The 25,141-nt window shown below is 40.2% G+C and overlaps 1 protein-coding gene across 1 annotated transcript; it reads left to right on the top strand.

The window, feature by feature from the left end:
* Window positions 1-878: 878 nt before the first annotated feature.
* LOC133594560 (uncharacterized) lies at window positions 879-19,614 on the top strand. Its single transcript, XM_061947380.1, has 2 exons — window positions 879-1,612; window positions 17,380-19,614. The coding sequence occupies exons 1-2, from the start codon at window positions 1,201-1,203 to the stop codon at window positions 18,756-18,758; spliced, it is 1,791 nt and encodes a 596-aa protein (XP_061803364.1). The 5' UTR covers window positions 879-1,200; the 3' UTR covers window positions 18,759-19,614.
* Window positions 19,615-25,141: the final 5,527 nt, after the last annotated feature.

Raw genomic sequence — 25,141 nt, 5'->3', positions numbered from 1 at the left:
CCGACCGGTAAGAGGCCGCGAGGAAGACCCAGGACACGTTGGGAAGACTATGTCTCCCGGCTGGCCTGGGAACGCCTCGGGGTCCCACAGGAAGAGCTGGACGAAGTGGCTGGGGAAAGGGAAGTCTGGGCTTCCCTGCTTAGGCTGCTGCCCCCGCGACCCGACCTCGGATAAGCGGAAGAAGATGCATGGATGGATGGATAGTATGGTCATTTTAAATGAATTATTATGATCATTTAAAATTAATTATTTCAAATATGTTTATTTTAATTCTATGGCTGGATGTAATAAGGAGTCAGAAAAAATACAAATAAAAATACAATTTGATGTTTTTAGCAAATATATAAAAAAATGTATTTATTTATTTATTTATTTTTTTAATTAATAAATATATTTATTTGTAGGTAAGATAAACATAATAATACAATTTGTCTCTAGTCTGGATGATTTAGTTCTTGTCACCCTGTTGTCCTCCCGTCATGAAAAAAAGGCTGTCCTCACTCAGGTCCGCATGGAGCTGGAGGCCACGCCCCCTCCTATGGACTGGACTTTCTCCGGCTGAAAATCGGGAGATTTTCGGGAGAACATTTGTCCCGGGAGGTTTTCGGGAGAGGCGCTGAATTTCGGGAGTCTCCCGGAAAATTCGGGAGGGTTGGCAAGTATGTAATAAGCAGTGTACTTACACTTTTATAGACAAATGATATTTATAGTTGCAGTGTTCTTTCTTCCAATTGAGTAACAGTGGACACTTTTTAATGCAAGAACATAGAAGATGAGGAAGAATAGGGGCGTGGTTTTATTCGGGGATTTAAATAAGGACGTTCCTGATTGGCCACAGAAACCGGAAGTGCCCCCTCTTCATCCAGTGCGGGCTTGTACTGTATTCTCATCAAAGTGCCGAATGTAGCAGGTTAATAAACACAGGCCTTGCTGTAACACGCCGGCCTTTTAAAGCGCCTTTTTCGGAATAATATGCATAATTATCATAAAGCGGACGAAGCCATGATACGCGACGCGTCGCTGACTGCTTGACCGCGGCCAGGTTAATGCGGTTAGCCGCCATGCTAACCTCCCGATGCTAACGCTAGCATCGTTGTTATTGTCCTCTTTGACGTCTCACTGTGCGGCGAGTATTTTATCATTATTTTATTTTTGTAATATTTTGTCGCTTTAAACTGTGCGTCGTCCAAGGTGCGCAACATGAGGGTGGAGTCGAAAAACAAAGCGAAGGCGGACGGCGGCGACGTCGTCGTCATGGTCAAACGTGAAATGGGCGAGGAAGATGGAGACTGTGATGAGTATTGTACCAATGGAGATGAGCTCCACATCCAAATCAAAGAGGAGCCACACGCCCTGGAGATCACTGAGGTGTATTATGGGGCCACTTTAGGCTCCCAGCCTGATGGTGGTGGTGATGACGTCAGGACACCCTTTACAGATGGTCTTCACCACCACTACCATCTTGCGGGGGTTTTAAAAGAAGAAGAACCGGACGCGCAGCCCGAATACGACGTGACTGTCAAGGAGGAGCATTTCATCAAAAAAGAGGAGGGAGAGGAGTCGCAGGATGGAGACAACGTGGACGAGGAGGATGAGGAGTTCGTCTGCACAGGTAGGAGTCAATGTCGTCGTCATGGAAACAAAGGGATGGGGCTCAGGGCTAATGACACCAATTAGCGTCACGGAAGTAAAACTACTCACCCCCAGTCAGAGGTGGGTAGAGTAGCCAGAAATTGTACTCAAGTAAGAGTACTGTTACTTTAGAGATTTATTACTCAAGTAAAAGTAAGGAGTAGTCACCCAAATATTTACTTGAGTAAAAGTAAAAAGTATGTTGTGAAAAAACTACTCAAGTACTGAGTAACTGATGAGTAACATACACACTCATATCATATATATATATATATATATATATATATATATATGTATATATATGTATATATATATATATATATATATATATATATATATATATATATGTATAGGGACGGCGTGGCGCAGTGGAAGAGTGGCCGTGCGCGACCCGAGGGTCCCTGGTTCAATCCCCACCTAGTACCAACCTCGTCATGTCCGTTGTGTCCTGAGCAAGACACTTCACCCTTGCTCCTGATGGGTGCTGGTTAGCGCCTTGCATGGCAGCTCCCTCCATCAGTGTGTGAATGTGTGTGTGAATGGGTAAATGTGGAAGTAAAGCGCTTTGAGTACCTTGAAGGTAGAAAAGCGCTATACAAGTACAACCCATTTATCATTTATTTATATATATATATATATATATATATATATATATATATATGTATGTATGTATATATATATATATATATATATATATATATATATATATATATGTATGTATGTATATATATATATATGTATATATATATATATATATATATATGTATGTATGTATGTATATATATGTATATATATATATCAATCAATGTTTATTTATATAGCCCTAAATCACAAGTGTCTCAAAGGGCTGCACAAGCCACAACGACATCCTCGGTACAAAGCCCACATAAGGGCAAGGAAAAACTCACCCCAGTGGGATGTCGATGTGAAAGTGGTTGGTTTTTGGCATCTTATTTGTCCATCTTCCATATTCGTTTTTATACACTTTACAAGAAATATATTGGCGTCAAACTCCGTTGCTTGCTAGCTTGTTTGCGCTGGCTTTCGGAGACTCTTGTTTTGAAAGCGCAGGCGCGATGGAGCGGCACTTTTATTGTGAAGACAGGAACTGTGCAGTCAGTCTTTAGGCTTTTGACGGGGTGTACGGTTGAAATAAAAAAGGGTCTTTTTTCCTTCACACTTTTGATTGATTGATTGGAACTTTTATTAGTAGATTGCACAGTACAGTACATATTCCGTACGATTGACCACTAAATGGTAACACCCCAATAAGTTTTTCAACTTGTTTAAGTCAGGTCATGTGACCACCTGGCTCTGTTTGATTGGTCCAACGTCACCAGTGACTGCATCTGATTGGTGGAACGAAGTGAAACGTCACCAGTAAGGCAGGCACTATGAAGGTCTGTCTGACAGACCAAAACAAACAAAGCGTGCATTAACAGATCGATAAAAATTAGTAGCGAGTAGCGAGCTGAATGTAGATAAAAGTAGCGGAGTAAAAGTAGCGTTCCTTCTCTATAAATATACTTAAGTAAAAGTAAAAGTATGTTGCATTAAAACTACTCTTAGAAGTACAATTTATCCCAAAAGTTACTCAAGTAGATGTAACGGAGTAAATGTAGCGCGTTACTACCCACCTCTGCCCCCAGTAAGGCACGCTGCAACTTTTGGGTCCAGCGGCGCTCGAATACTAAATACCTAAAACGGGTGTCAAACTCAAATACAGAGTGGGCCAAAATGTAAAACTGAACAAAGCCGCGGGCCAAGGTTGAACAAATTTACCTTTTTAATAGGGACCCAAACAAGTTTTGTATTGAATATTGAACAAGCAAGGCTTGTTTAACTTTATAGTGACATGCAAAATCGAGTTTCAAATAATAATAATAATAATTAAAAAATATCAATGGCACATAAATGATAAATGGGTTATACTTGTATAGCGCTTTTCTACCTTCAAGGTACTCAAAGCGCTTTGACACTATTTCCACATTCACCCATTCACACACACATTCACACACTGATGGCGGGAGCTGCCATGCAAGGCGCTAACCAGCACCCATCAGGAGCAAGGGTGAAGTGTCTTGCCCAAGGACACAACGGACGTGACTAGGATGGTAGAAGGTGGGGATTGAATCCCAGTAACCAGCAACCCTCCGATTGCTGGCACGGCCACTCTACCAACTTCGCCACGCCGTCAAATACAATTTAAATAAAAATTGAATGCCTCTTTTCTATTTGCAGCCTTCTGAGGTAAATATCAACATTAACTTTTTCCACAGGCTAATAAATGTGAAAATAAAATAATGAATAAACCAACCATTCAGGACTTTAAACTGCTCAGTTTGCAACACACTGATCTAATCTGATGTGCCCAAGCCAGATACCCGGCATCTTTTCTTGGATGCTAGTTCATTAATGTCGGGGCTCAGGCTTTGAGCTGAGGCAACCTTCATTATCGAACGTCAGTCATTGTATCTCGTATTCCACAGTTTTGGGGGCGTGCCTTACAGGCACTGCTTTTAACGTCCTCTACGAGCTGTCGTCACGGCCGCTTTTCATCCTTCCTAAACACGTGCCGGCCCAGTCACAACATATGAGCGGCTTCTGTACGCACACATACGCGAATGCAACGCATACTTCATCAACAGCGCTACAGTTTACACTGAGAGTGGCCGTATAAGCAACTTTAACATTGTTAGAAATATGCTCCACACTGTGAATCCACACCAAACAAGAATGACAAACACATTTCGGGAGAATATTGAACTATCCATCCATCTTCTTCCGCTTATCCGCTTAACTTTTTAACATTAAGTGCGAGTGTAAAAAGAAGTTAACCGCTGCTTGGAAGTCAGTGAGGTCTAGCAGTACAATACTAATGACCTCAAAACCATTCTAGGATCTCCAGTGAAAACTGCTATAATATTTTGCCTTTGTATACTGTTATTGAAGTTTAAAAAAAAAAGTTAACAGTCTATAAATCAGTGGTTCTTAACCTGGGTTCGATCGAAACCTAGGGGTTCGGTGAGTCGGGCTCAGGGGTTCGGCGGAGGTCAAGACACACCCGACTCATCGTGTAAATAAAAACTTCTCCCTATCAGCGTATTACGGATACGGCAACAGCAGAAGTCACACTGATTTGCAGGTGTGTAATTTGTTGTGAGTTTATGCACTGTGTTGGTTTTGTTGTTTGAACAAGGTGATGTTCATGCACGGTTCATTTTGTGCACCAGTAAAAAAACATGGTAACACTTTAGTATGGGGAACATATTCACCATTAATTAGTTGCTTATTAACATGCAAATTAGTAACATATTGGCTCTTAAAGGGGAACATTATCACAATTTCAGAATGGTTAAAACCATTAAAAATCAGTTCCCAGTAACTTATTTTATTTTTCAAAGTTTTTTTCAAAATTCTACCCATCACGCAATATCCCTAAAAAAAGCTTCAAAGTGCCTGATTTTAACCATCGTTATATACACCCGTCCATTTTCCTGTGACGTCACATAGTGATGCCAACACAAACAAACATGGCGGAAAGAACAGCAAGCTATAGCGACATTAGCTCGGATTCAGACTCGGATTTCAGCGGCTTAAGCGATTCAACAGATTACGCATGTATTGAAACGGATGGTTGTAGTGTGGAGGCAGGTAGCGAAAACCAAATTGATGAAGAAACTGAAGCTATTGAGCCATATCGGTTTGAACCGTATGCAAGCGAAACCCACGAAAACGACACGACAGCCAGCGACACGGGAGAAAGCGAGGACGAATTCGGCGATCGCCTTCTAACCAACGATTGGTATGTGTTTGTTTGGCATTAAAGGAAACTATGCTGTAAACCTAGTTCATAGTTGAACTAGGTTTACAGCATATGAAATACATTTGGCAACAACATGCACTTTGAGAGTGCAGACAGCCCAGTTTTCATCAATTAATATATTCTGTAGATATACCCTCATCCACTCTCTTTTCCTGGGGGTCTGGCGGAAGATTTCTTTGACTTTATGGTTGGAAATGCATCTGCTTTGAGTGTCGCAGGATATCCACACATTCTTGCCATCTCTGTCGTAGCATAGCTTTCGTGGGTAAAGTGTGCGGAACAAACGTCCAATTTCTTGCCACTTTGGCATCTTTGGGCCACTGGTGCAACTTGAATCCGTCCCTGTTCGTGTTGTTACACCCTCCGACAACACACCCACGAGGCATGATGTCTCCAAGGTACGGAAAACAGTCGAAAAAACGGAAAATAACAGAGCTGATTTGACTCGGTGTTTGAGAAAATGGCGGATTGCTTCCCGATGTGACGCCACGTTGTGACGTCATCGCTCCGAGAGCGAATATTATAAAGGCGTTTAATTCGCCAAAATTCACCCATTTAGAGTTGGGAAATCGGTTAAAAAAATATATGGTCTTTTTTCTGCAACATCAAGGTATATATTGACGCTTACATAGGTCTGGTGATAATGTTCCCCTTTAACTAGTCATTATTAAGTACTTATTAATGCCTTATTCGGCATGGCCTTATTATAAACCTAACCCTCTAACCCTAACCAAATAACTCTAAATTAAGTCTTTGTTACTTAGAATATGTTCCCCATACTAAAGTGTTACCAAAAACATAACTTTGTCTTGAATTTGAAAAAAAAACAACACTTTATTTTTCACTAAATAACTGGTGGGTTTCGGTACCTCCAACAAGGTTTAGAACCACTGCTATAAATTAACCAAAATAAAAGTGAACAAGTAAATGTTTCAAAACTTAGACTTAGACTTCCTTTTATTGTCATTCAAATTTGAACTTTACAGTACAGATAAGAACGAAATTTTGTTGCATTAGCTCGTTTTTGATTGATTGATTGATTGATTGATTGAGAAGTTTATTGACATCTTAAAGAATTGAATCCATGTAATGCTTTAAAAAGGCAAATGGATGGCACAAAAAGCCAAAAGGCTTGTTTCCATTGTGGTCCACTAAATATTCCATTTTCTACCGCTTATTCCCTTCGGGTCGCAGGGGGGTGCTGGAGCCTATCTCAGCTACAATCGGGCGAAAGGCGGGCTACACCCTGGACAAGTCGCCACCTCATCGCAGGGACAACACTCACACTCGGGCCAATTTAGTGTTACCATTCAATATACTATATTTGTTGTAGTGCAGGATAAAAGAGCAATAAGGTGCAGATTGTAGTCTTAGTAGTGTTTTTACTATTTAATAATTTGATGTCTCTTGAAGAACACACTGAGTGGCAACTGTAAATGGTAAGGTTAGTATTTAATATAATGCAGGGTTTCCCCTTCATGTAATTCATCGAGGCCCACCACCACGGCCAAAAAAAAACCCAAACGCCGCCCACATCTCAAAATGAGTTTTTTTTAACGTGAAAACACATTTAAGTAATATATTCTATACATGCATGTATGTATAGTCTATTAAAGGGGTCCCCAAACTTTTTGACTTGGGGGCAGCATTGGGTTCAAACAATTTGGCCTCGCGCACTAATTGACTGAAAGAGTGTGCACTTGATGTCACGTTATCGGTGGAAAAATGCATTTTTAGACAATATGATTTGCCTGAGCGGCTAGGAGACACCGAGAGTAACAAGCGGTGGAAAATGGATTAGAAAGAACAGATTAATCAATTTTAAACTCCTTTTATTTGTTTTTAAATGTCTAAACAACCTCGCGCCAACCTATCTCTCCGACCTCCTTCAGCCTTACTGCCCCACCCGATCCTTAAGATCAGCCGATCAGCTGCTGTTGACGGTCCCTGACACAAGGCTGAAGCTTAGAGGTGACAGAGCTTTCGCCGTTGCTGCTCCCAAGCTCTGGAATGACCTACCTCTGAGTGTTGGACAAGCCTCCTCTCTTCCTGTTTTTAAATCTCTCTTAAAAACATACTTTTATTCCATGGCTTTTAACACTGAGTGATATCCATCCTGCAATGGCGCCCCATAATACACCTGCTGTGAACCTGTTTTTATGTTTTTATTTATTCTATTTTATTTATTTATTTTTTATCGTGTTCTGTTTGTGTTGTGTTGTGTTTGCTCGGTACTCGTTTTATCTTTTAACCTGCCCATTGTACAGCACTTTGGCTACCCCTGTGGTAAATTTTAAATGTGCTTCATAAATAAAGTTGATTTGATTTGATTTGATTCCTTGTTTCTTTGTTAAAAGACAAGACAGATAAGATGGAGTGATACACAGAATGGTTTTGTAGATGAACACATACCAATGATTGAGGCCTCGAGCACATATTTATCTGTACAGTAATCTATATATTTATATCTGCACCTTATTGCCCATTTATCCTACCATGAGCTAATGCAACGAAATTTTGTTCTTATATGTACTGCATACCTGCCAACTACTCCCGTTTTCTTGTAATTAGTACGGTTTTCATCAACCTATTCTGGGTTACGGTTGCAGTGATAAAAAATACGGTTTTTCATTAATTAAAATTTTTTTTTTTTTTTTAAGTTTTATTCACGAAATCGCGTAACAATGACAATCGACACTGCTTCCTAGGGCTGGGCGATAAAACAATAACAATATATATCGCGATAGACATGTGATCAATATCAATAGAAAATGGTTCGATAATTTCACTGAGTTCTGTTAGGAAAAAATAGGAAGAAATGCCGAGCCGGAACCGCACGGCATTCTGGGGGGTGTAGGCAGAGGAAGGGCTTTGGCCTCTCAACCTATCTCAACCGCAAGGCATTCTGGGAAATGCTAACAGGAAAAAAAAAAAAGCAACAACGGCGAGCTGACGACGAGGAGTGAAACAAAACGGGAATATGAGTGCGGCAGCACGAGAGGAAATTGTAAATAAAAAAGGAAACGTCACCTCACCAGTTTGGCAGTATTTTGGATTTTTTAAGTCCGATACGAATCAGAGTAATACTGTCTGCAAACTTTGCAAGGTCGTCGTCCCGACCAAGTCTGGGAACACGACAAACTTATTTTACCAACTGAGCCGCTCTCACCCGCTGGAGTACAGCAGTAACAAACAACCACAAGCATCTACATCAGCCGGTGCAAGTGGAACAGCACCGAAGCGGCAACAACAGACCACCATCGAGAGATACTCGGCAGCAGTGCCATACGACAAAAATTCAAAACGTTATAAAGAAATAACGGATGCAGTGGTGGATCAATTAGCGAAGGACATGCTACCTACTTATATTTAAAATAAAAGTATTTAAATTCAGCCTTTTTTCTCCTGGTCTTTATTTAGAATAGTTTTTTTTTTTATAAATAATTATCGATATCGACTGATATGAAACACTTATATCGTGATACATTTTTTTGTCATATCGCCCAGCCCTACCAGTGCTTCCCGTAACTTCCTATCGAGCCATTCCGAATGCCATGCGCGAGGCTATTTATAGCACCGCTGCCAAGCACGAGGCACCAGTTGCCATTGTTTCCAAACGAGCGAACGATCATGGAATCAGCCGGAGAAACATCGCAAACGAGTCTTAAACCGAAAAGAAAACTGCAGTCATTCCGTGAAGAATATTCAAAAGCCTATCCGGGAATAATTATCCGTTCCAAAAAGGGTGAAAACTACGCGAATTGCACCTTGTGCAGACAAGATTTTTCGATCAGACACGGAGGAATTAGCGATGTAAAAGACCACGTTGGGACAAAAAAACACAAGTCTAATGCCGTTGCTAGCGATACAAGTGGAAAACTTTCAACGTTTTTCGTCGCCCAAACAGATTCTTTGGATGTGATAAATGCCGAAGTTTTATTTACGGAGGCAATAATTGAGCATGGACTTCCAATCGCACTGGCTGATCACATGGGACAGTTATTTCGGAAAATGTTTCCCGACTCGAAAATCGGCAAAAAATATGGATGTGGTCGAACCAAAACATCAAACATTATTCAGTGTCTTGGAACAGAATCCTCAAAAAGTATCGCCGATGTCATGAAGACGGAACCATTTAGCATGTCGACTGACGGCAGCACCGATTATGACGATGTAAAACTGTACCCCATTTGTGTTCGATATTTCGATGATGATATGATAATTGTGATAGAAATGTGAATTTTAGGCACAGAATATTTTTTACAATTGAACAAGGCAGTAGATTATACAAGCTTGGACAGAAAGTTAATAATGACACCAATTTTTTTTTTAATGGAATTGTTTAGTACTGTTTTACCATTTGTTTACTGTAAAAAGTGTTTATACTTTCAATGAACAAATTGAAGTCTTGTGAAAGGTTGACAGGATAACTGGCATTAACTGTCAAAATAATTTCAAACTATTGAAGTTAGCTTACAGAATAAACATGTCAATCAACCCATATGATTTTTGCTGTAATATTTTTGTTTTGAAAAGTCACTGTGACTGATAGAAAAGTGATGCTTTTAGCAACATTTTAACCTGTCTGAATGCTAATAATCATTTTGCGTCTGGACCCTGGCTACTAGGTTTTTCTGATTTCAAAAGTTGGCAGGTATGGTACTGTAAAGTTCAAATTTGAATGACAATAAAAGGAAGTCTAAGTCTAACAAGTTTGTCAAATTATCGGCCCATTTCTAAATTACCTTTGGTGTCAAACATTTTGGAGAAATGTGTTTTGGCGCAACTTCAACCTTTTTTTTAGATGAAAATAGCACTTTAGATAAATTTGACCATGAATTGATTAACATGGACTTATTCAGGTGTTACCATTTAGTGGTCAATTGTACGGAATATGTACTGTACTGTGCAATCTACTAATACAAGTCTCAATCAATCAATCAATCAAATTTCAGTCTGGATACAAAGCTTTGCACAGTACTGAATCTGCACTTTTAATAGTTTTTAATGACCTGCTTTTAATGACTCATTCTGGCAGCTCTGCCATTTTAAATGGGTTATACTTGTATAGCGCTTTTCTACCTTCAAGGTACTCGCTGCGCTTTGACACTACTTCCACATTCACCCATTCATTCACACAGGGAGCTGCCATGCAAGGCCCTAACCACGATTCATCAGGAGCAAGGGTGAAGTGTCTTGCTCAAGGACACGCAGATTGTGACGAGGTTGGTAGAAGGTGGGGATTGAACCAGTAACCCTCAGGTTGCCGGCACGGCCACTCTCCCAACCACGCCACGCCGTCCCCAAGTGGCGCAGTGCTTTTAGTGCTTTTAGATCTCACAGCTGCCTTTGACACAGTCGACCACACAATTCTTTTAGACTGCCTGAGAGACTGTGTGGGTGTCAGGGGGACTGCATTGGAGTGGTTCAGATCCTACCTGTCAGAGAGGTTCTTGTCATGTAAAAAAGATACAACATAAAGTAGCAAGAAACATGTCAATAATGAATAAAGCAAAACATGTTCTAGACCAAAAATCACTTCATATTCTCTACTGCTCACTAGTGTTACCATATCTGAGTTATTGTGTAGAAATATGGGGAAACAACTACAAAAGTACACTTCATTCATTAACTGTGTTACAAAAAAGATCAGTTAGAATAATACATAATGTTGGATATAGAGAACATACAAACCCTTTATTTATTGAATCAAAGATACTGAAATTCCACCACATAGTGAATTTGCAAACAGCTAAAATGATACACAAAGCAAACTATAACCTGCTACCCAAGAATATACAACAATTCTTCTCAAAAAAAGAGGAGAAATATAATCTTAGAGAAAAATGTAATTTAAAACATTTGTATGCACGTACAACACTTAAGACCTTCAGTATATCAGTATGTGGAATTATGGAATGGATTAAGCAAAGCAATCAAACAATGTAATAACATTACCGTATTTTCCGCACCATAAGCCGCCCTGGGTTATAAGCCGCGCCTTCAATGAACGGCATATTTCAAAACTTTGTCCACCTATAAGCCGCCCCGTGTTATAAGCCGCATCTAACTGCGCTAAAGGAATGTCAAAAAAACAGTCAGATAGGTCAGTCAAACTTTAATAATATATTAAAAACCAGCGTTCTAACAACTCTGTTCACTCCCAAAATGTACGGTAATGTGCAAATGTGCAATCACAAACATAGTAAAATTCAAAATAGTGCAGAGCAATAACATCAATAACTTAATGTTGCTCGAACGTTAATGTCACAACACACAAAATAAACATAACGCTCACTTTCTGAAGTTATTCTTCATTCATAAATCCCTCGAATTCTTCTCCTTCGGTTTCCGAATTAAAAAGTTGGGCGAATACGGGATCCAAAATGGCCGGCTCCGTCTCGTCGAAGTCATTGCCTTCCGGAAAGCTCGGACCACAGTTGTGACCGAAATATCCGCCCAGGCATTTACGATCCACTGGCAGATGTTGGCGTATGTCGTCCGGCGCTGTCTCCCTGTCTTAGTGAAGGTGTGTTCGCCTTCGGTCATCCATTGTTCCCACGCCGTTCGCAGTCGTGCTTTAAATGCCTTGTTGACACCAATATCGAGCGGTTGGAGTTCTTTGGTTAATCCACCCGGAATGACGGCGAGTGTTGTATTTGTGTGCTTCACTTGTTTTTTGACACCATCTGTGATGTGGGCGCGCATGGAGTCGTATATCAACATGGAACACACAAAGGAAATGAAACGTAATACCCGCGCGCTTCTTCTTCTACGGGGGCGGGTGGTTGCTTACCGTAGAAGAAGAAGCGCTTCCTCTTCTACGGGGGCGGGTGCTTACCTTGGCAGTTGCTTACCATAGAAGAAGAAGCGCTTCCTCTTCTACGGGGAAAAAAGATGGCGGCTGTTTACCGTAGTTGCGAGACCGAAACTTTATGAAAATAAATATTTATATTAATCCATATATAAGGCGCACCGGGTTATAAGCCGCACTGTCAGCTTTTGTGAAAATTTGTGGTTTTTAGGTGCGGCTTATAGTGCGGAAAATACGGTATATAATTTTGGAGAAATGTGTTTTGGCGCAACTGCAGCCTTTTTTAGATGAAAATAGCACTGTAGATCCATTTCAGTCTGGACACAAAGCTTTGCACAGTACTGAATCTGTACTTCTAAAGGTTTTTAATGATTTGATTTTAATGTCTGACTCTGGCAGCTCTGCCATTTTAGTGCTTTTAGATCTCACAGCTGCACAGTCGACCACACAATTCTTTTAGAGCGCCTGAGAGACTGTGTGGGTGTCAGGGGGACTGCATTAGAGTGGTTCAGATCCTACCTGTCAGAGAGGTCCTTCTCTGTCAGGCTGGGGGACGCCACCTCTTTTTCTGCACCGCTTTACTGTGGTGTCCCCCAGGGATCTATTCTGGACCCCATCCTGCTTGCTTTTAATCTCCCCCCTCTTGGAGAGATGTTTAAGAGGCATGGAGTGTCTTATAATTTTTTTGCAGACGACTGCCAAATTGATATGCCGCTTTCAAAAGGCCACGGCCCCCTGACACCCCTTCTCAACTGTCAATGCGACGTCAAGGCTTGGTTAGCCCAGAATTTTTTAATAATGAATGAGGGAAAAACGGAAATTTTAGTTAGTCCGGCCCTCATTGACTTGGGACCATTGCAAAATGATGTGTGTCCCAAAGTCACCAGTCTTGGCGTCACTATAGACTTGACAAACAAGTCAATGGCGTTTTATAATCGTGTTTTTATCATCTTCGTCTTTTAGCAAAAGTAAAGCCGTTTTTATCTTTTAACCTTTTTTAACAAGTCGTGCATGCTTTTATTTCAAGTCGCCTGTTCTACTGCAATGCACTTTATGCTGGCATTAGCATACCTGCCAACTACTCCGGTTTTCCCGTAATTACTACGGTTTTCATCAACCTATTCCGGGTTACGGTTGCAGTGATAAAAAATACGGTTTTTCATTAATTAAAATTTTTTTTTTTTTTTTAAAGTTTTATTCACGAAATCGCGTAACAACAATGACAATCGACACTGCTTCCCGTAACTTCCTATCGAGCAATTCCGTATGCCATGCGCGAGGCTATTTATAGCACCGCTGCCAAGCAGTTGCCATTGTTTCCAAACGAGCGAACGATCATGGAATCAGCCGGAGAAAAATCGCAAACGAGTCTTAAACCGAAAAGAAAACCGCAGTCATTCCGTGAAGAATATTCAAAAGCCTATCCGGGAATAATTATCCGTTCCAAAAAGGGTGAAAACTACGCGAATTGCACCTTGTGCAGACAAGATTTTTTGATCGGACACGGAGGAATTAGCGATGTAAAAGACCACGTTGGGACAAAAAAACACAAGTCTAATGCCGTTGCTAGCGATACAAGTGGAAAACTTTCAACGTTTTTCGTCGCCCAAACAGATTCTTTGGATGTGATAAATGCTGAAGTTTTATTTACGGAGGCAATAATTGAGCATGGACTAGAATAAATTTGTATTTTAGCCACAAAAAGGTAATGACACCAATGTTATCTATTGGAATTGTTTAGTACTGTTATACTGTTAAAAGTGTTTATACTATTTATGCTTTCAAGTACAAGTTGAAGAAATCTTGTTAAATGTTGACAGCATAACTACCAAAATACAGAAGTATGTCCTTAATATTTTTGCAGTGCTATTTCTGTTGAAAAGTTCAAATGATTACATTAGAGATGTGATGTGCCACTTTTCAAGTGTCTGATGGCTTCAATTAATTTTCATTAATTTTTCATATTTTGAATTCTTTTGAAAGGCTTACAAAAAAACTACATTTGAATTGTAATTCCATGCTATTGACAGGACTATTAATTTTAATGAAGTTAGCTTACCATGTTTACAGTATGATAATTGTGATAGAAATGTGAATTTTAGGCACAGAATATTTTTTACAATTGAACAAGGCAGTAGATTATACAAGCTTGGACAGAAAGTTAATAATGACACCAATTTTTTTTTTTAATGGAATTGTTTAGTACTGTTTTACCATTTGTTTACTGTAAAAAGTGTTTATACTTTCAATGAACAAATTGAAGTCTTGTGAAAGGTTGACAGGATAACTGGCATTAACTGTCAAAATAATTTCAAACTATTGAAGTTAGCTTACAGAATAAACATGTCAATCAACCCATATGATTTTTGCTGTAATATTTTTGTTTTGAAAAGTCACTGTGACTGATAGAAAAGTGATGGTTTTAGCAACATTTAACCTGTCTGAATGCTAATAATCATTTTGCGTCGGGGGCGAATTGAACCCCCCACCAGGACTTTGTCCTGGACCTACCAGGGCCTGCGGCCCCTGGACCCTGGCTACTAGGTTTTTCTGATTTCAAAAGTTGGCAGGTATGCATTAGCCAAAAAGCTCTCTCCCGGTTGCAGTTAGTCCAGAATGCGGCAGCACGACTAAACAGGGGCCAGGAAACGGAGCATATAACCCCAATTCTTGAGACTTTGAACTGGCTCTCTGTTCATTTTAGAATTGATTTTTAAAATTTTGTTGTTTGGTTTTAAAGCTTTGCATGGACTGGCACCTCATTTATATCTCGGACCTCATCCAAATGTACACTCCTGCGAGCGCTCTGAGGTCCGAGAGCCAGCTCCAGTTCTTGGTGCCCAAGACAAGACTTAAAACCAGGGGAGACGGGGACTTCTAAGCTCTGGACCACTCTGCCCCTCCATGTTCCAACTGCTCCCACAGTGGAGTGTTTTAAGTCTTGTCTTAAGACCCACTTTTATTCTCTGGCTTTTAAAGCTATGTGAGTTGTGTGGTCCTCTGTGTTTTTAAATTTGTATTTCTATTTATTGTTTTAATGGTTTTACCCTTAAAAATAATTTTTAATCATATTTATTTTTATATTGGTTTTATATTTATTTATTTTGTTTTATTCAGTCATTGGTGTAGCTAAGGATAGTATTTGAATCTTGTTTTTAATATTTTTGTGCAGCACTTTGGACACATTTTTGTTGTTTAACTGTGCTATATAAATAAAGGGGATTGGATGGGATTTTCTTAGGTTGAAACCTCTTAAGGCCCAAGCTGTTTGTTTACATGCTTTTTTTTATTTCTCTTTGCTATTTGGGCTTATTGGACCCTAATTAGAATAAAAACTAAGAATCATCTTTTGATTTTGATATGATGTATTTTATCCATAAGATAAACAAACATGTACTTCATGTTTAGTGACATCATACTTGCCAACCCTCCCGGATTTTCCGGGAGACTCCCGAAATTCAGCGCCTCTCCCGAAAACCTCCCGGGACAAATTTTCTCCCGAAATTCAGGCGGAGCTGGAGGTCACGCCCCCTCCAGCTCCATGCGGACCTGAGTGACGTGTTGACAGCCTGTTTTCACGTCTGCTTTCCCACAATATAAACAGCATGCCTGCCCAATCACGTTATAACTGTAGAATGATGGAGGGCGAGTTCTTGGTTTCTTATGTGGGTTTATTGTTAGGCAGTTTCATTAACGTCCTCCCAGCGCGGTAACAACACACAACAACAGCAGTCACGTTTTCGTCTACGTAAAGCAGTTCGTCTGCCGTAAACAGCAATGTTGTGACACTCTTAAACAGGACAATACTGCCATCTACTGTACATGCATATGTGACCCACCCATAATGTGTCACATTTTTGTGCTGATTTATTTATTTTATTTTGTGGTTTGAATTCGTTTTTGGAGCTGTCATTACACATTTATCAGTATTCACATTGGTCAGTAGGGGGCAGTAGGGCGTTTCTTCCCAATTGAATGCTATCACCTGCAGACCGGAAGTGTCTTGTCATTCTGATGAGAGCGACCAGTCTGTGAACAATTGAAACGTCCTGTATGCTTTTTCCTCCTGTATAACAGGTTAGTTTTGGTGAATCAACTCACTGAATAATATCCATGTGATCTTTATAAGTTTAAGTACACATTCTGATGGTGGAGCCTAACTCTAAAGTGTTTGTGAGTTGTAGTTTGTATTTGTGAATGAATCCAGTGCACAGCTGCAGTAATCAATACAAAATGGCGACGTGAGTACGCAATGTTTATATAGAAACTTCTGATCCTAATTCAGACTCCCAAATTAGAGCTCCCGTTTTCTTATTGATTTTATAATGTATATTTGTATAATGTGTGTGTTCTGAAATAGTGACAGAGAATACAACAAGGATGGACAATTCAACCCTTAACTCAACAATGAGTAGAGGAGTGTTAGAGGTGTGTAAATAAATGAACACTGAAATTCAAGTATTTATTTTATTTATTTATATATATATATATATATATAATAAAAAAATATATATATAGCCAGAATTCACTGAAAGTCAAGTATTTCTTATATATATATATATATATATATATATATATATATATATATATATATATATATATATATATATATATATATATATATATATATATATATATATATATATATATATATATATGTTAACCCCGCCCCCCACCTCCCGAAATCGGAGGTCTCAAGGTTGGCAAGTATGAGTGACATGCTAATTCTTATTTTTACACTTTTTTTTCCCAAATTCCATTGTATGTTATACTCTTCTAACACCACCAGATGGCAGTATAAGTGTCCACATAAGGGCCATAATACCTCAATTCAGTAGTGTACACAATTTTGGAAATAAGAGCTAACAGGTGCTGTCCACGCATGTGGCCAACTAAGCCTTTAGTTAAGGTTGCAAGGAAAACTTGAAGCATTAACATCTAAGATAAGAAAAGACGCAACTTTCTGAAAAAGTTGCTGCAAATTGAGGCGTTTTAGGCTAAACCAATCACAAAAGTCTGCAAAGTCCTGTAGGGACTGGTTGTTATGCCTTAATACTACTAAACTGTTTTAATGTGCTTCTGTCTTTGTCCCTCTCACCCCTCTTAGGGTCAAATGAGTTTTTCCCTTGTCCCCACTGTGATGTCTCCTTCACCAACCTGGACTTCTTGGAGAAGCACGTCAAGTGGGTCCACCAGAAGGAGTACCTGGCCGAGCTGAATAACTGCCTCTCCAGCCACGCCCAAAAAAGCCTCATCCCCAAACACACCTGCACCGTCTGCAGCAGCACCTTCAGCTCCAAAGTCTACCTTCGGGTCCATGTCAGAGAGAGCCACCCTTCTGCACCGACCCGCCGGCTCCACCCGTGCCCGACATGCGTGCGCAGCTTCCAGTACTTAAAGAACCTGAAAAACCACTGCCAGCGCTGGCACAACATGTCAGTGGTCATCAGAGGGGGGAACCTGTGCTGCGTCGACTGCGGGAAGAGCTTCAAAGCCACCTGGGGCCAGGGGCCTCACTTGTGTCACCAGCCGCACACAGAATCCGAGGAAAAGCCCATCTGTCTGGACCTGGGATTGAAGTGTCCAGAGTGTGATAAGAAGCTGCGCACCCCTCAGAGCTTGGAGGACCACATGCGCATCCACACGGGCGAGCGTCCGTTTGTCTGCAAGGACTGCGGCAGGCGCTTTGTGGAGCGCAGCAGCTGGCGGCAGCACCAGAGGATCCACACGGGGGAGAAGCCGCACAAGTGTCAAGTGTGCGGCAAGGCCTTCCAGAGAGGACACCAACTCAAGTGCCACCTCACCACGCACTCGGCCAAGAAGGAGTACTCCTGCTCCCAATGCGGGAAGGAGTTTGGATTAAAGGCGAGCCTCAACCTGCACTTGAGAACGCACTCTAGCGAGAAGCCCTTCCACTGCCTGGCTTGCGAGAAAACCTTCAACACCCGCAAGAACCTGCGCGTGCACACCAAGCTGCACAGCGAGAAGTCTCACCAGTGCGGCGACTGCGGCCTGAAGATCAGCGACCTGGGGGCTCTGAAGATACACCTGAGGACGCACACGGGCGAGAGGCCCTACCACTGCACCGTCTGCGGCAACAAGTTCATCCGCCTGTCGCATCTGCGGAACCACCAGCGCACGCACACCGGCGAGAGACCCTACAAGTGCGACCAGTGCGACAAGAGCTTCACGCAGTCCGGCGACCTGGTGAAGCACAAGAGGATACATTCCGGGGAGAAGCCCTTCGAGTGTCCCGAGTGCCAACGCCGCTACACCTCCTCCGGCGACCTAGGCAAGCACCGCAGGACACACACTAACCTGCGCCCGTACATGTGTCAGGAATGCGGCAAGAGCTTCCGCTTGTCCGGCCATTTGAAAACTCACATGCTCACTCACACTGGAGAGAAGCCGTACTCCTGCCCCAACTGCTTCCGCAGTTTTGCTCGCTCCCATCACCTCTCCGGACACATCGCTAAGTGTCGCTAAGGATAAACCCAGAGGATCCTAGCTACAGAACTCACTTCTAGATCTAGCTTTTGAAATACAGTGGAACCCCAAACGTCGAACCATAATCCATCCTTTTTGTTGCGGGAAAGCTGGAGCCTCCTAACCTAGCAGACTGTGAGGTGATTTAGTGATTGATGTCCAGTCAATCACACACAACCTTTTCCACTCACTTCCACAACAAGCAGGAGTCAATCCCACTTAACTGACGCCAAATCCGTTCTGGGATGTCCGATTTGTTAGAATGAAGAAATCGTGGTAACTGAGGCTGTACCTGTAGGAACACAGACATTAAAAAAAAACAACTAGTAAATAATGCCAAATTAAAAACTAGACAATATGAATTATTAACCGTATTAGCAAATCCAACCTTTACAAAAATGTAATTTAACTTATCAATGCCCCCGTTTTTTTCTGCACACCAAATCTGTGACACAGATCAGATAAATGCTCCAAAGTGCTTCAAATGTGATCTTTTCTCTTCTGATTCAGGTTGCATAAGGAGGTAGTCCGAATCCGATTGGAATCTCATCTTTTCAAACGTGACTTCCCTATAAACGGAAATGGGACTTTTGCATCATCTTTAGGCGACTTACGTTATTCGTGTGCACAAAGAGAGACGCAGCCCGCCAGCAGAAGTAGATACGTCGTCACAACATTCGGTTTCGGTGAGCAAAGTATTTTTCCGGTGGCCGAATTATCGCTGCATCACTAGTCAATAGTGTGCAAGTAATGGATTATATGTAATATATATAATGCCATCCATCCATCCATTTTCTACCGCTTATTCCCTTCGGGGTCGCGGGGGGCGCTGGAGCCTAATACATATAATGGATTATATGTAATATATGTAATATATATATATATATATATATATATATATATGTTTGTATGTATGTATGTATGTATGTAAATATATATGTATAAATATATATATGTGTATGTATATATGTATATATATATATATATATGTGTGTGTGTGTGTGTGTGTGTGTGTGTGTGTGTGTGTGTGTATGTATGTATGCATGCATGTATATATGTATGTATGTATGCATGCATGTATATATGTATGTATATATGTATGTGTATATATATATATATATATATGTATACATATATATATATATATATGTATAGATATATTTATATATATATATGTATACATATATATATATATATATATATATGTATATGTATACACACATATATATATATATATATGTATACATATATATATATATATATATGTATACATATATATGTATGTATGTAAATATATATGTGTATATATATATATATATATATATATATATGTATGTGTGGGGAAAAAAAATCACAAGACTATTTCATCTCTACAGGCCTGTTTCATGAGGGGGGGTACCCTCAATCGTCAGGAGATTCTCCTGACGATTGAGGGTACCCCCCCTCATGAAACAGGCCTGTAGAGATGAAATAGTCTTGTGATTTTTTTTCCCCACACATACATATATTGCGCTCTACTACGGTATCGAGCACTATTTTTTGGATAACCTTATTAAGACATATATATATATATATATATATATATATATATATACCGTATTTTCCGCACCATAAGGCGCCCTGGGTTATAAGCCGCGCCTTCAATGAACGGCATATTTCAAAACTTTGTCCACCTATAAGCCGCCCCGTGTTATAAGCCGCATCTAACTGCGCTAAAGGAATGTCAAAAAAACAGTCAGATAGGTCAGTCAAACTTTAATAATATATTAAAACCAGCGTGATGTGGGCGCGCATGGAATCGTATATCAACATGGACGAAGCTGCGTGAAAAAAGCCACCCGGCCTCTTCGCGTAAACTTAAACTTACCTTAACCACTCGCTCATCTTTTCTTCATCCATCCCTTCGAGTTAGCTTTTATGATGACGCCGGCTGGAAAGGTCTCTTTTGGCAAGGTCTTCCTTTTGAATATCACCATGGGTGGAAGTTTCTGGCCATTAGCATGGCAAGCTAGAACCACAGTGAAGGATGACTTCTCATTCCCTGTGGTGCGAATATTCACCGTACGTGCTCCCGTTGTATCCACAGTGCGGTTCACAGGAATATCAGTTGCTGTGAAATAGTAATCCGTGTGCGGATGGAGAGATTGCGTCTTTTCATGAACCGGATCCCTGTCGTTTAGTAGGAGCCATTTTGTGGTCTTTACAGATGTAAACACACAAAGGAAATGAAACGTACGGTAATATCCGCGCGCTTTTTCTTCTTCTACGCGGGCGGGTGGTTGCTTACAGTAGAAGAAGAAGCGCTTCCTGTTCTATGGGGGCGGGTGCTTACCTTGCCGGTTGCTTGCGTAGAAGAAGAAGCGCTTCCTGTTCTACCGGGAAAAAAGATGGCGGCTGTTTACCGTAGTTACGAGACCGAAACTTTATGAAAATGAATCTTAATATTTATCCATATATAAAGCGCACCGGGTTATAAGGCGCACTGTCAGCTTTTGAGAAAATGTGTGGTTTTTAGGTGCGCCTTATAGTGCGGAAAATACGGTATGTATATATATATATATATATATATGTATACATATATATATATATATATATATATATATATATATATATATATATATATATATATATATATATATATATAGGGGAGTTTCCCGCCTGGCACAAGCGTTTGACTCGCCTCCATTCAATAGCGTTACATTATTCTTGGACGTTAAAAAGTGCAGGGGGGAAAAAGCCTTTTGAAAATGTCGCTTGCCCACTCCACCCCCAAATTAAGTCCACGGTAGGCCATGATGTCCTGGGGGCTCAGTAAACATTTAAAATTATTTTTTACACATAAAAAAATAATTACAGGCATACCATGTAGAGTATTTTATTAATGGAACGTGCATTTCCACATCACATCTTGTCAAAGCATCTTGCTGCTAGAACATCTTTAATGAATTGACTACACGGTGCATTGCAGATGTTATATTACTGTATTGATGAACAACTGCATTATAATGCAGTAAGTCAGCTGGGATTGCTTTTTCAGTCTTCCGATCGGCCATAATGCCTGTGACAGACCCTGAATGCACTTGCATGCGGTCATATTTCTTTAATTCTTTAAAACTAATCTTGTTTGGAAAGATTTTAGTCAAACAAAAACTCACCATTTGGAGCATTTAAAGGAAGTGGAAAGGCGCCCGAGTTGATGTTATGCATGGCGTTATTTAACATTCTAACCTGTCAGTACCTTTGATGACTAAACACTACATTTTGTTATGTCCTTGTGTCGAGCTGTTGTCACTTTTGCCATATTGTACTGAGTAGCCAGGACTTTTTTCATGCCACGATGCTACTATATTTATTCATACCTGAAGAAAACAACACACATATTCCTGACCTATTTTCCCCAATCAATTAAATTATATTCTGACTTGTTCGACTTTTGAGGTTCCACTGTATTTTGAAGCATTGCTTGCTTGGTAAATTTTATGAGGTTTGAACTGTATTTTTTTTTTTTTTTTAAACACTAATGCTGGTCCAGCTCTGCTAATCTATGCTGTTCTATTTGTAAAAGAAATGTAATAAATTATCTGACATGTGCATGAACACTACCTTGGTTGTTGTGTGAATTAGTCATTTCAAATGTGAACAATACTGTCCATATAATAAGCAGCAGAGTATTTATGTGGCGCATCATCATAATGCACATTACTATTATGATAAAGTAGGACAATCTAACATATTGACTTGTAAAGTTGTGAATCTTTGGACACCTAACGATTAGATCCGATTCCGGTCGCTGGGTGAAGAGTTGATTTAGAATCGATTCAGCACGATTCTCGATTCAAACTGATTCTTGCAATGTATTATTTGGTATAATAATTATAATGAAACTTTTTCAAAACCGATGACAGTTTAGAAAAGCTCTTTCTGGTTGCATGGAGATGGCCTGAACGTGCTTTTAAAATTTGCTCTAATAATTTATTTTTTATTGATTTTGGAAAGTTTTGAAGCGATTTAAAATCTGTAAGAATTGTGATTAGCTAGAATATTTGTTTTGTGCATCACCTCAAATAATATATTTTTTTTAATTCTGATTAATCGCACTTTTTAATTTGGATTAATCAAGAATTCATGACAAATCACATATTTCTCACTTGCATAATTTAAAAAAGACCCCGATATTTTGACCATACTTGCCAACCCTCCCGGATTTTCCGGGAGACTCCCGAAATTCAGCGCCTCTCCCGAAAACCTCCCGGGACAAATTTTCTCCCGAAATTCAGGCGGAGCTGGAGGCCACGCCCCCTCCAGCTCCATGCGGACCTGAGTCCGCTTTCCCACAATATAAACAACGTCTACAGTAAAGCAGTTCGTCTGCCGTAAACAGCAATGTTGTGACACTCTTAAACTGGACAATACTGCCATCTAGTGCATTTGATGAAAGCACTTTTGTGCGTGCCACACAGCAATGCATCATCAGAGAGGGTGTTCAGCATGGTTAGAAAGATAGTGACAGAGAATAGAACAAGGATAGACAATTCAACCCTTAACTCAACAATGAGTAGCTGAGTGTTATGTGTGTGTATATGTGTAAATAAATGAACACTGAAATTCAAGTATTTTATATATATATATATATATATATATATATATATATATATATATATATATTTATATTTATAGCTAGAATTCACTGAAAGTCAATTATTTCTTATATATATATATATATATATATATATATATATATATATATATATATATATATATATATATATATATATATATATATATCCATCCATCCATTTTCTACCGCTTATTCCCTTCGGGGTCACGGGGATATATATTTATATATATATATATATATATATATACATATATATATACAGGTAAAAGCCAGTAAATTAGAATATTTTGAAAAACTTGATTTATTTCAGTAATTGCATTCAAAAGGTGTAACTTGTACATTATATTTATTCATTGCACACAGACTGATGCATTCAAATGTTTATTTCATTTAATTTTGATGATTTGAAGTGGCAACAAATGAAAATCCAAAATTCCGTGTGTCACAAAATGAGAATATTACTTAAGGCTAATACAAAAAAGGGATTTTTAGAAATGTTGGCCAACTGAAAAGTATGAAAATGAAAAATATGAGCATGTACAATACTCAATACTTGGTTGGAGCTCCTTTTGCCTCAATTACTGCGTTAATGCGGCGTGGCATGGAGTCGATGAGTTTCTGGCACTGCTCAGGTGTTATGAGAGCCCAGGTTGCTCTGATAGTGGCCTTCAACTCTTCTGCGTTTTTGGGTCTGGCATTCTGCATCTTCCTTTTCACAATACCCCACAGATTTTCTATGGGGCTAAGGTCAGGGGAGTTGGCGGGCCAATTTAGAACAGAAATACCATGGTCCGTAAACCAGGCACGGGTAGATTTTGCGCTGTGTGCAGGCGCCAAGTCCTGTTGGAACTTGAAATCTCCATCTCCATAGAGCAGGTCAGCAGCAGGAAGCATGAAGTGCTCTAAAACTTGCTGGTAGACGGCTGCGTTGACCCTGGATCTCAGGAAACAGAGTGGACCGACACCAGCAGATGACATGGCACCCCAAACCATCACCCAACCATGCAAATTTTGCATTTCCTTTGGAAATCGAGGTCCCAGAGTCTGGAGGAAGACAGGAGAGGCACAGGATCCATGTTGCCTGAAGTCTAGTGTAAAGTTTCCACCATCAGTGATGGTTTGGGGTGCCATGTCATCTGCTGGTGTCGGTCCACTCTGTTTCCTGAGATCCAGGGTCAACGCAGCCGTCTACCAGCAAGTTTTAGAGCACTTCATGCTTCCTGCTGCTGACCTGCTCTATGGAGATGGAGATTTCAAGTTCCAACAGGACTTGGCGCCTGCACACAGCGCAAAATCTACCCGTGCCTGGTTTACGGACCATGGTATTTCTGTTCTAAATTGGCCCGCCAACTCCCCTGACCTTAGCCCCATAGAAAATCTGTGGGGTATTGTGAAAAGGAAGATGCAGAATGCCAGACCCAAAAACGCAGAAGAGTTGAAGGCCACTATCAGAGCAACCTGGGCTCTCATAACACCTGAGCAGTGCCAGAAACTCATCGACTCCATGCCACGCCGCATTAACGCAGTAATTGAGGCAAAAGGAGCTCCAACCAAGTATTGAGTATTGTACATGCTCATATTTTTCATTTTCATACTTTTCAGTTGGCCAACATTTCTAAAAATCCCTTTTTTGTATTAGCCTTAAGTAATATTCTAATTTTGTGACACACGGAATTTTGGATTTTCATTTGTTGCCACTTCAAATCATCAAAATTAAATGAAATAAACATTTGAATGCATCAGTCTGTGTGCAATGAATAAATAT

This window comes from Nerophis lumbriciformis, linkage group LG04, assembly GCF_033978685.3.
Source record: "Nerophis lumbriciformis linkage group LG04, RoL_Nlum_v2.1, whole genome shotgun sequence".
Classification (NCBI taxonomy): Eukaryota; Metazoa; Chordata; class Actinopteri; order Syngnathiformes; family Syngnathidae; genus Nerophis; species Nerophis lumbriciformis.
The sequence above is the reverse complement of the archived record's forward strand: the minus strand, read 5'-3'. Positions and strand labels throughout refer to the sequence as shown.

What these genes read in the sequence shown, in the direction of transcription:
- LOC133594560 (XM_061947380.1), top strand. Translation starts at nt 1,201, where the DNA reads ATGAGGGTGGAGTCGAAAAACAAAGCGAAGGCGGACGGCGGCGACGTC. An exon ending in TGAGGAGTTCGTCTGCACAG is followed by an intron (nt 1,613 to 17,379) that starts GTAGGAGTCAAT and finishes CACCCCTCTTAG; the next exon opens with GGTCAAATGAGTTTTTCCCT.